The sequence below is a fragment of the Phocoena sinus genome, chromosome 14, assembly GCF_008692025.1.
Source record: "Phocoena sinus isolate mPhoSin1 chromosome 14, mPhoSin1.pri, whole genome shotgun sequence".
Taxonomy (NCBI): domain Eukaryota; kingdom Metazoa; phylum Chordata; class Mammalia; order Artiodactyla; family Phocoenidae; genus Phocoena; species Phocoena sinus.
The window spans coordinates 51,257,945-51,270,160 of NC_045776.1; the positions used below are offsets into that span (position 1 = coordinate 51,257,945).

At 45.2% G+C, this 12,216-nt stretch overlaps 1 protein-coding gene across 4 annotated transcripts in view; it reads right to left on the reverse strand.

The window, feature by feature from the left end:
• Window positions 1-3,532: 3,532 nt before the first annotated feature.
• GATA6 (GATA binding protein 6) overlaps window positions 3,533-12,216 on the reverse strand; it is a 30,527-nt gene continuing 21,843 nt past the window's right edge. For 3 of the 4 annotated variants that reach the window (XM_032603483.1, XM_032603484.1, XM_032603485.1), the window contains exon 7: window positions 3,533-4,927. In XM_032603483.1, coding sequence (XP_032459374.1) covers window positions 4,760-4,927 — 168 coding nt within the window. In that variant the 3' untranslated portion in view covers window positions 3,533-4,759. The remainder of the gene's footprint in view (window positions 4,928-12,216) is intronic. The other variant, XM_032603486.1, reaches the window with a different exon arrangement.

Below are 12,216 nucleotides of genomic sequence, written 5' to 3' on the forward strand. Positions count from 1 at the left end.
ACTGTGGAACAATCTCTTCCCTGTAACAGCTGCTGAGCAGGAAAAACGGTGAAGTAGCAGCTGTCCCCCTAGTTCTCCAGGGCAGATTTGGGAGATGCTATACAGTGCTTGGAAGTGTTGTCCACTCTGACCTGAATCTCAGAGCTGCACCTCCATCAACCTAGTTTTCATTTCGAAGCTGTTTGGAACTACCAACCATAATTTATTTATCCAAAGTTCCTATGAACTTACTTAGGCTCTTAGCCTAATATCTTAACCAACCGAAAACACCACGATTCCTTTCCTCTGCGGGTCCTCACAGCCATCACTTTGTCCCTGACACACCCCTCCTCAGAGGCCACCGCAGAGAGGTCTGCTCAGAACCAACCCCAGCTAAAGAGTCAGCCACACAGAATCCATCCTGGGGTCTCAACTGGACAGAGCTGCAGGTACCAAATTTTTGCCCATGGACTGTGTTTTGAAAGATCTGGCCTAGCAAATTTATTCATTTATTTATTTTTAACATCTTTATTGGAGTATAATTGCTTTACAATGGTGTGTTAGTTTCTGCTTTATAACAAAGTGAATCAGTTATACATATACATATGTTCCCATATCTCCTCCCTCCTGCGTCTCCCTCCCTCCCACCCTCCCTATCCCACCCCTCTAGGTGGTCACAAACCACCTAGCTGATCTCCCTGTGCTATGCGGCTGCTTCCCACTAGCTATCTATTTTACGTTTGGTAGTGTATATATGTCCATGCCACTCTCTCACTTTGTCACAGCTTACCCTTCCCCCTCCGCATATCCTCAAGTCCATGCTCTAGTAGGTCTGTGTCTTTATTCCCGTCTTACCCTTAGGTTCTACATGACTTTTTTTTTTTTCCTTAGATTCCATATATATGTGTTAGTATATGGTATTTGTTTTACTCTTTCTGACTTACTTCACTCTGTATGACAGACTCTAGGTCCATCCACCTCACTACAAATAACTCAATTTCATTTCTTTTTAGCAAATTTATTAATATTTGTTTCTCCTTTTAGATAATCAAACATATCTGACGGCCCATCGGAGTTTCCAAACAACAGAAGGTAACTCGTTTTGTCATCAAACTGACCTGCTATTTCAACCCAGAAACAAAACGCATTTTAATTAGCCTGAGCTGCCTTATTCTAAATAAATGTTTGATTCCCTGCTCTGCCCTCCCGCCCTCTCTCCACACACCTTCTCAGAGTCACGGGGATCCGAAGACCCCGTGGACGACGCCGGTATATATACTGAAGCCACCACACTGCCTCGAACTGAAAACAGCCTGGAATCTGGCAGAGCCAAAGACTTGCTGTATTGCCCTCCCAGCAGCAAAATTTATCTACAATCTGAAATTACATCAAATTTCCAAGGACTGGCGAAAACATTTCCCATGAGCAAGAAGTTAATTTATTTGCAGGGGGAAATGAATGGTTCCTCTGCTTTCCTGACCCTCCCATAGGCACCGGGAAACAACACGAAGTGACCCTGAGGAGAGACCCCAGACAGAGCCCTCACTTATGTAAGATGACCTAAAATCAGCCAGGGCTGACAGAGGACATAAATTCTGCAACGCACAGTAATGGGTCTGAGGAGTCTTTAAGCCAAGATCCAGACTGGACCTCTATTTAAATGTACTCCCTAGGGCTTGCCTGGTGGTGCAGTGGTTGAGAGTCTGCCTGCCGATGCAGGGGACACGGGTTCGTGCCCCGGTCCAGGAAGATCCCACATGCCGCGGAGTGGCTGCGCCCGTGAGCCATGTCCGCTGAGCCTGCGCGTGCGGAGCCTGTGCTCCGCAAAGGGAGAGGCCACAAGAGTGAGAGGCCCGCATACCGCAAAAAAAAAAAAATGTACTCCCTAGTGAGAAATAACTTGTTTTTTTGTATGTTATACTTTGGGGGAGGAGTGCTGAAATTGTGTATTTGGAAAAAATTATCAAACTTATGCCTTATACAATTACAGGTAAACAAGTTATTGAAAAGGCCCAGGTTAGTGGAGTTCATTGTGTTAGGACAGGCCACAAGAAGCCCTCTCCCCCTTGTAATTTATTTCACAAATTCCTTCCACTTTGTGTTCAAAAAAAAGAAGAGGCACTTTAGAACCTAATGGCATCTTAGGATTAGAAGCAGCACTGTTTGCGACCATCCCCAGAAAAAAAAAAAGATCCTTTGGAAGACCCAATAAGAAAAATTCATTTTCCAATCAAAACATATTAACTCTAACATCTCTCAACCCACCAGAAACCACTCAAAGTAATGAGAACCGTAAGAAGAGGAAGGGGGGGGGAAATGAGTCAGTTGGGGTAATTTCCCTCCGCTGTTGACCATCCCTGTTCTGTTAAAACAATCTGCCAAACTCAGACTAATATCTCTGAAGCAACCTTCTCTACCACCACCTGGACTGGTGGGGATCCCTCATTTCATTCTCCCCAGCTTTGTTCAAAAGTGCAGGTAGGCCAAGGGACATCAGACTCTCATAGGCCATAAACTTCAGATACTCCACATGGAGTAAGACATCCAAACACCCATGTGCTAAGAGCTCACACCACCCTCCTTCAAAGTCAAGTTAACACTTAGTGCTGGCTATGTGCCCGGCACCATGCTAGGCACTTCACATGGATTATCTCACTTAATCTCATGAGTTATATGCCTTATTTTACAGATGAGGAAAATGAGAGCTGGGTAACTTGCCCAAGGTCACAGAGAGCACAGATTGAAACCTCGTGGGCTGACTCCAGACCCTGCTTTCTTAACCACTGTCCCAGCCCACCATAGGGTGTCAGGGTACAAGCGAGCTTTACCGACTTCCCCAGACACACACGCGCGCACGCGCACACACACACACACACACACACACACACACACACACATCCCAGGCCTGAGTCTGGCTTCCAGCACCACCCCACCACAAAGGAAGACTCCCCTTCTCCTGATTCAGACTGGACGCCATAGACCGCTGTAATCAGTACATGAAAAATGAGCCACAGTTAGGGAGCCAAAATGAAATGCCATCATTTTGTGCTGTGAAACAGCCTCCCAATTTCCTGAAATCCATGCAGCAACATAGAAAAAACAAAGGGGTTGTTCAAATCATTTTATATCTTCGGCTGAATGTAAAGACTTTAACTTCAGATGAGCTGAGATATCACAGCACTTTGTAAAAGGGAGGAACTAGAAAGGAAATCATTCTGTTTCTGGGCCACAGAGTATTTTTCATTCAGAGGAAAAGAAACTCTGGCCTTTTTAAATGTTTTTAAGGATTGATCCTAAACAGAAGGCTTATAATCACAGAAATGTCTTATAATACTGGGTCCTTTTCACTTATAAAATTGTCCCCAATGCAAGTTGAAAGTTGATAACTTGACTCCATGTGCCAACTTGAAATGAACCAAGGTATAAAACAGCTCCAAAAGGACAATTCATTGAAAAGAAGGCCGTAGGGCAATTTGCAAACATCACATGCACTTGCTTTATATGAATAGCTATAGCCACATACAGTATCAAAATGAAACTATAAGGGAAGGAATTCACTGTACAGAAGACAAAACAATACCCTTTTTATTTTTAAAACTCTGGTGAAATAGGTTTCCATATGACATCCCATTTTTTAAAAAATTAACGTAAACCAACCTGCCTGTGGGTTAGTCACGCTACAGAGACCTCATCATAGTGTGTACAGATGCCTAGAGTATCTACAAATGTTATCTGTTAGGTAGTAAAGTTTTGTTGCCATTTTTCCAGCACATATTCCACAGTAAAATAAAGGGGAGATATTGGTGTGCTTGTACAAAAATTCTTAACAAATGGATAAGGCAATTTACCTGAGAGAAGATTTGTTCTTGAAATATTTCTCTTTTCACAATTGGAAATATAGAAATGGGATGTAGTTGTAAAAGAAGCATAAGAATGTCTAAGTTTACATTTTTTCTTTTAAATTATTTAAGTACCATTAAGTTAAAATGTTTACATTCATTATAAAAAATGTTGTTAAATCTTATGCAAATGATTTAACACTGATTGCTGCAACGCAAATTGCACTTTTTAAAAAAAATTATTGTATACATGGAAGAAAAATATCTTTTGTTTGCTACCCTGTTTACAAATTCAGACTGACTTCAGGTCAGTCACACAATATGAACTTTGAGAAACGTCAGTCACAGTGTATGTTACAGTTACGATGCAGTCCTGCAAACCGAGTGATATTTTTGACAGGAGACCTCAAGAACGGACTCAGCCTCCAGAGGCGTGTACCAAACGAATGGTCTTCTCCACGAACGCATGTGAAATCTGGGGGCGGAAAAGGTATGAAGAAATTCTGGAATAACCAAAACCGATTAGAAGATGCACAGGAATTGGGGCAATACACATAAAACTTTTGTTTAAAAATCTCTCTCAATATTCCTTAGCAGGCAAGGCCCCGGTTCCTAGTCCAGGTTTCTGGAAGTGGCACACTGGACATCAAATCCCCTGGCCGACCCCGGAAGTGGCCGTGGCCGGGGAGGCTGTGGGCTGCTCTGGCCCTTCTCCCGAGCCGGTCCATCTTCTCCCTGGGTCTTCAAGACAGGGCCAGGGTGCTAAAGGCTGAACAAGTCTCATGGGAGATACATCTCTTTCAAATAAAGGCACGGAAATCCTGTGTCAGAGGAAGATGTCCAGTCGGCACCCTCAGCCCAGTCCGGACTGCTTGCCAAGAAGATCACGAAGGCGGTCCCGCGGGCCCTGGCCGTGTCCTCCTCCTGTTACCCGCGGCCGCTCAGGCCAGGGCCAGGGCGCACCAGGAATCCTGTCTCACCGACGACGTGACTTCGGCCGGCGAGGCCAGGCTGACGCCGATGTACAGCCCATCTTGACCTGAGTACTTGAGCTCGCTGTTCTCGGGATTAGTGCTCTCCCCGGCTCCAGACATCACTGAGGCGCCTGCCTGATGGAAGAGGGGGATGGAGAGGAGAGAGAGAAGGGGAGAGACAGTTACCAATAAATTGTCAGGCAGCTGGTCCCTGCTAGGTAAACATTCGGGGACAAGTGAGACGGTAGCACAGCTGGCAGAGCTGCTCCCTGGGCGGTACGGTGCCACTGACCTAACTCGGGCGATGTCTGCTCTTAGAAACAGCGTCCTATTCACGCCATTAACTTGCGGCAGGAACCACCAGGCAAGATGCGCAGCTGGACGCAGGTAGGAAAGGGGAACTGGAGGTGGCCTATTTGTAAAAAGTGCCAAACACTCAGATCTCCGACAGTGAAACAAACCACACCACGTAGGTCAACAGGCCTTAAGGATGCCCGCACAATCTAATCACTGCAAAAGAGAAAAGGCAGAGCACGGCGCGTACACACGCGCGCGCGCACGCACACACACACACACACACACACACACAGCGGAACCACGAGGCTTAGCAGTTCTATCAAAGTCTGAGAAGGAAAGATACACAGTTCAGCAAGACCTGATAAATGAAATTTTTGAGCACTGACTTCATGGAAAATTAACCCATGCATACACAGGATTTAATTCTTCCCTAAAGCACAGGCCATGTTTGAAGCAGACCATGTGATAAAGAAAATGCTACCATCCTGTATCTGTCATGATCGTGGCAATCATTTCTTGAAGCAAAAGGTCACCTTTCTCTTGTTTCATTCCTTCCTTCCTTCCATCCAAATAAGAAAAGCCAAATAGCAAACATGATATAATTTAGTAAAATCAAACCAAAATAACTAAAATCATGTTTAGACTATGGTTTGAGAAAACAGTTGCATTTGACTTTTTTTTCTTTTAAATCTAGCCATAATCACATACTTGTGAAACATGCTTTCTTTCCTTCTAAAAGCTCTGAAGCCCATTATTTCTTCTCAGCTTTCAGGGTTCCATTCCATAAACTACTGGATACTTGTTTTTTGACACAGGTAGAACATCTTGTACTTTTCAAAGCATTCCTTTTCTACATTCACAATCCCATTAAATCCTAAAACATCCATCTGTCTGGCCAAGTTGACGGTACATCCACTTCAGAGAAATACAGGGCACCAGACACTGAGAGAACTGAATGGAAGGGTCCCAGACCCTCCGTGGCTCCACACAGGAGCCTAGTAGTCAGCGTGGTCCTACCCTCTCCCAGAAAGGATCTGGTTTTCTCTCTGATCCTCACAATAGCTGTATGGGACTGAGAGGTAGGATTTTGGGAAGTGTGACCATGGAACTTCCTGTCCACCCATCCCAATTCCCTCCCAGCTGGACAGACCAAGTGTGGCCCCACCACAGGTAACGAATCCTTCCCTTTCCTAGCAAAAATGAATGTTTGTGCAAATCCAGCAACAGTCCCTACCCCTGCCCCCAAACTTCTTTTTAAATAATACAAACTTAAAGATGTAAACCAAGGGCTTTGGGTGCCTAAAAAAGCAAATTTCACAAACTCACTGAGATGTCTAAAATTTAAAATAGATTCTTGTGAAATAGATGAAATAATCCTGTCAAACAAACTAAAGCTATGGATTTAGTTACACGTACAAATACGGTGATTACTTTTAGCTCAGAACCTCGGCTATAAGCAAACTCAACATAGATCCAGATTTAACCCCCAAAGAAATACACAAAAGGATGCTATTCAATTACAAAAAGAGTCTTCATTTTAGAAAAGAGCTATCATACAACTAGTAGAAAGAGTGAGCTCCCTTATAAATGACTAATGTCATACCCAGCTTGGTATTATCTACCTATTCCCCAAAAAGGCACGTTTGCATTTATCTGACTAAATCTGACTTCACCACAGCAAGTGCTATTTTCTGAAATGGAGGGGGTGCCTCGACTGACCCAGGAAGCAGCGCACCTCAAATGGCCAGAAATGCTGAGACAGCAGAGGGGTCTGCCGTCACCACAAGTCACAACAAGAAACACGAGCAGGGCACCTCGGCCCCGGGGCCGAGAGACAGTCATTCCCAGGTTGTGTGGGGAACTAGGACACGCACGCACTCGAAAGTAAGACCACACAACAGTTATCATGAGTTTATGAGTGTCTGAGACAGGGAGGTAGAACAAGAGGTCAGAGAAGGAATCGCAGAGGGGAAAGGATGCCCGGGGACAGCCGCAGGCAGCCTGCACGGTAGGACCAGCATGGACTTTCAAATTCTACCCTGGTTCAGCCACCCACCTCCTGAGCTTCCTCCTTGGGAAACTGGCCCTACCTCAAGCATGTTTGTGATGATTAAGGGAGCTAATGTGTGCAGGCACGTCAGAATGCCTTGCCATGTTAAATATTCCATGAAGGGAAGCTATTGCTGCGGGTGAAGAAAGGGTGCTCCTAATTGGAAGCATGCAGGATGTGGAGAGGTCCGTTCACAAGACAAGACAGCTGAAAGGGAAGGATATTAAGCAATGAGTCAGAAAAGATTCTGTGGGAGAGAGAAACTAGAGGGTCTGACCTAGAACTTTCTGTACCTCAGTTTCCTCACCTAGAAAATGGAAATAAAGAGGCACATATGTCAGAAGGTTGCTGCAAAAGAATTAAATTAGTGTATGTAAAGCCCTCGTGAAAGTGTCTGACAAGAGTCAAGACTACATACGTATGTGCTATTGACACTATGAGAATTTTGTTATTGTAGTGAAGGAGCGTGGACCTCACTGAATCTCCCCAATGTCAGCCTTCACCAGGCAAGGTGCCGCCATCACTGGGTGGGAGCAGCCCTACGAACTCAGCCAGAGCTAAGTGAAAACCACCACAGCCATGACCTTGCTCTAATCATCACTGACGGCTCTGCGCAGAGAGAAAGCAAGGTGCTCCTGCAGCCCTTCCAAAGGCTCATCGGCCCTTTTTCAAATAAGCCTCATTAAAGAAACCTTAATACCCTGAACATTACACTTACACCTGAACAACAGTCCCAAAAGCTGCTGTTGAAGTACATATTTACTGTCTTCTTCGTTCAGACAAAAACGTTAAGCTATATGGCAGGCAAAGCCCAAATTACGTGAGTGATGAGCTCCTGAAAAAAATATCAGCTCATTGGAAATCGAAAGCAACATCTGAGTTTGTCAGAAAAAAATACAACAAGTACTTGTGCCCAAGGTTTGAGAACCTTATTTTTAAATGGGGATATACTATTTAAACACGGAATGCTGCGATGCACAGCGTTTTGTTCTATGTCAGTCATACCTCAGTAAAAAATAACTTGAAATTTCACGTCACAATACATAATGAGATCATCGTGATGAGATCAGCTGGGATGGATAACGCCAGCCCCCTCGTCCCTGGCTGGCGGGGTTATACCCTGGCGCACACCTTAGAAGGTAGTTAGCAAAGCCATCAAGAACTTTATACCCTACTCAGCTCTGTAATTCCACTTCTGGAAATGGATTACAAGGAAAAAATTCAAAGGGACGGAAAGGCTCCCCACAGGAAGACATCCATTGCGGGGTTACTTATAATAGTGGAAACCACGGAAATAATCTAATGTCTCATAATATGAGGATGGTTTGGGAACGAAGGGATATCTGCTTAATGAACTACTGTACAAGTACTAAAAATAATAAGATCATGTAACAAAATCCTGTAATGCCATGTTAAGTGAAAAACAGCAGGATAGAAATTCTAGGTCATAATTACAACTTACCCGTGTGCATGCAAATGTATTTCAAGAGAACCCAGCGTGGGGTGGGAGACTGGGGACCACCTGGGAGGGCCCAACCAGTTAGCCATGTATACCTTCCTTTTGAATATTTTAATTGAGTGGCTTACTGCAGTCTAACTGGGGGAGAGGAACAGAAACATGAGGCACCAGTACTTGAGAAATGAGCCAGCCTGGACAGTCATAAAGCAGCATGAAAAACAGGGGGAATCAGAGTGGAGGGAGGATCAGATGGGCCCCCATGCGCCCCTGAGGTCACCTCTGAGCCACCTGGCATAGGCTGGAACCCAGCCAGCCATGCACGTGTGCAACACAGTTCCAGGTACGTGAAAACCCCAAACACAGTACACAGATGGGTGCAACAGTATATAACCTGAGCTCTTGAAACTGGCATTCTAACAGCAGAAGAAGGCTAGAATTAGCACAACTCTCCTTAAGAAACCTGGCTTGTCACATTGTCATCTTAAGTGCCTTCCCTTCACTGGGGATATTCAAGAGCTACCTCTCAAGAATCAGTTCAATCTGGGGGAAAAAAATCAGAGATAACTTATTAGGACCCTGGACCCAGTACACACACACACACACACACACCCCAATATAAATGCCAATTGGTTAAGGTTTTCCCACGTCTACTTAAACCCCTGAAAGGATCAGATCGCAGACATCTCAACAAGGCCAGAGCAGGCACGTCACTAACCCTAAACCAACCTAATCCCCCGAAAGTTCCTGAACAACAGTAGAGGAGAGTGTGCTGAACGCCCACAGCCGAGCCATCCTTCCTTCTTTGGGAGGCAGCTCCGACAGGCGGAGGTCCTGGCTCTTTCTCTGATCAAAGTGCAAGACGAGGGTGGAGCAGAAATCTGTTCTGTGTTATCACTCCCAGCTTATCGGCCTCCACCCTCCCACTGACGACTGAAAATGGAGGCACTTCCTGTTGAAAGAATGTGTTATCAGCACCGACCCAGGCCGGGCTTAGCACTGCAAGCAGGCCGGGTCAGGTGGGGGACCCACAGCAACTGGCCGGACGCCCCCCCCTCCTAAAGGAATAAATGACTTCAGGGACAAGTCGCGGCTGCAGACCTGGACGTGGAAAATCTCCACTGGCCCGTGAGGCAGCACAGTGATCTTTGGATCACCCAGATTGTTTTGCTGTGAAAATAAGCCTTCACTCATTTTCGGACACGTATCTAGATGTCAAGGATTTCTGACTTGCTGAGCTCCTCTAGCCGATGCCCAGCAGTGTCTGGCTCACAGCGGGCTCACCAGCCATGAGCCTTGTCACGTCCCATTACAGGCAGGCTCAGAGACAGCCTCCCACAATACCCACGAAGCAGCTCTGGAAAGGTGACACGTCAGAGCAAAGGGAACCCTTAAAGGACACAGCCTTTCCAGAAGGATTACAGAGGTTCTCTGGCTTGTGAATTATAAACAGGAATTTCATTTTTGAGGAAGAAAACCAAAAAGGAGTCCGCTGGGGTGTGCTCTGTCTGCCTGCCATGCTATAATCTCTCCTAACGCTGCCTCACAATCTGGAGAAACAAACCTCGGCACCCCTGGCAGGCTGGGGGGTGCGTGATCATTCCCAGAGCACAGGATTTTGAAGATGATCACACTGCCTCCTCAGTTTGGATTCGGGCTGTCAGCTTCCATGGCCTCTGGTCTGTCCTTCCTACACATCTAAGCAAGTTGTGGTTACAGCTTTTCCTTGTGTGAGGGGAAGCCAGCCACCCCTCACTGCCAAAGCTCTCTTCTCTGCTTTGGTCACCTCTAGGTTAGACTCTGTGGTGTTTGATAGCATCCTTCCTCAAAAGAAAAATTAAAAGCTCTGTCTAAGTTCCTAACAAAGGAGAAACACTTTCAGATAAACCTTAACTTCCACTCTAAAAACCAAGGTCATTTCAGTTTGGATGGAGGGAACAGGACCAGACACAAAAGTGACCCAATAGCTGAGGAGGTAACACTAGGAAGATACACAAACACACACGGGTTCTGTCTCCACCAGGACACGTGAAAACCATCAATCACAACAAAACCCTCTAAGTCTCCCACAAGGGCTCAATAAAGCTCAAGAAGGGAGAGTCACGGTCACCTCAGCCGATGACCCAACTCAGTGTTTAGCAGAATAGTTTATTTTTTTGTAATTTAGCAAACAAATTCCTTACTGAGGAGAGCTCACTGGCTGTCCCCTTGACCCCTCGTGCCCCTTCTGGGCCTAAGCTGGCAGGGTTATATCCATAGCCAGGATGCTTCTCTTTTCAAGGAGGGAAAGAATTATTCTACACACACTCTACTCTGGACAAAGGAGCAAACTGTTTTACGCATCTGTACATACACACAGCAAGCATGTTGTGATAAAGAAAGGCATGGCCCCAAGTTTATAAGTACTCTGGGATTATCAGCAAAACACTGATGTACAAATATAAATTGTAAGAAGAAGGGTTTGTCCCACAACTTGAAGTCACTGGCCTACTAAAGAAAAAGTTTATCTTCAAAAATGAATCAAAATGGACGGCTTTATTCTAGTCAAATTCAGTGGTGAAAGATCCAGAGGTAAGATGTAAAACCCGATGGATTAGGATCTTATTAAAGACTGGCTTTTTAGGAGCTTAGATGAGCATCTTCCTCTGGCCATATCTACTAGACAAAGCAGACTACGGTCCAAGAACCAAGCAGCATTTACAAGAAGGCATTATGAAAGTGCTAAGAATCATAACGAATGAAAAATTGTTGCTATCAGGGAAATAAAAGTATTTAAACATGGTTACTTTGTGAACACAATAGTTTTACATCTCTAAATTCACCCCATTAAGAAAGGGCATGATATTTATGTCTAATGTCTTGGGATGGAAAAAATTCCATGCAAATAAAGCACATCGCTATTAACTTCCAAGGTTATATTTAAATAGTGCTATTCTTCTTGAGCTTCAAAGTGGTCTGCAGGCATCTCCCACTTGTGCTACACTACACTCCTAAGGACCAGATGGTAGGAATTACTCTTCCCCTTTAGTAGAAGGAAGAAAACCTTGGCAGTTTGCTATAGTCACACAGAGCTGGAGCTAGCGCTTGGTTGCCTGACTGCTTCCTTCCAGCTGCTAATCCGTGAACCCCCAGGATAAACTTCAGACCATATTCAGGCTTCACCATGAATCAAGCGACTAAACATAAGGAGAGCTTTAAATTAAAAGTATTTCGCGTTTAATAGGATAAAAATATGATTCTGGAGCGTGTGCACCAGCTCTGGTGAAACCATGCCATGCTAACACCTACCAAAAGGGGCAGTACACCAAGTAAATTATCATTTAAGTATCATCAGAGGGCTTCCCTGGTGGCGCAGTGGTTGAGAGTCCGCCTGCCGATGCAGGGGACACGGGTTCGCGCCCCGGTCCGGGAAGATCCCACATGCCGCGGAGCAGCTGGGCCCGTGAGCCATGGCCGCTGAGCCTGCGCATCCGGAGCCTGTGCTCCTCAACGGGAGAGGCCGCAACAGTGAGAGGCCCGCGTACCGCAAAAAAATATAAATAAATAAATATCATCAGATAATGACTTGGAATTGTTCACTCAAAAGACTCCAACATGACATTGAAATCAATACCTGTTATT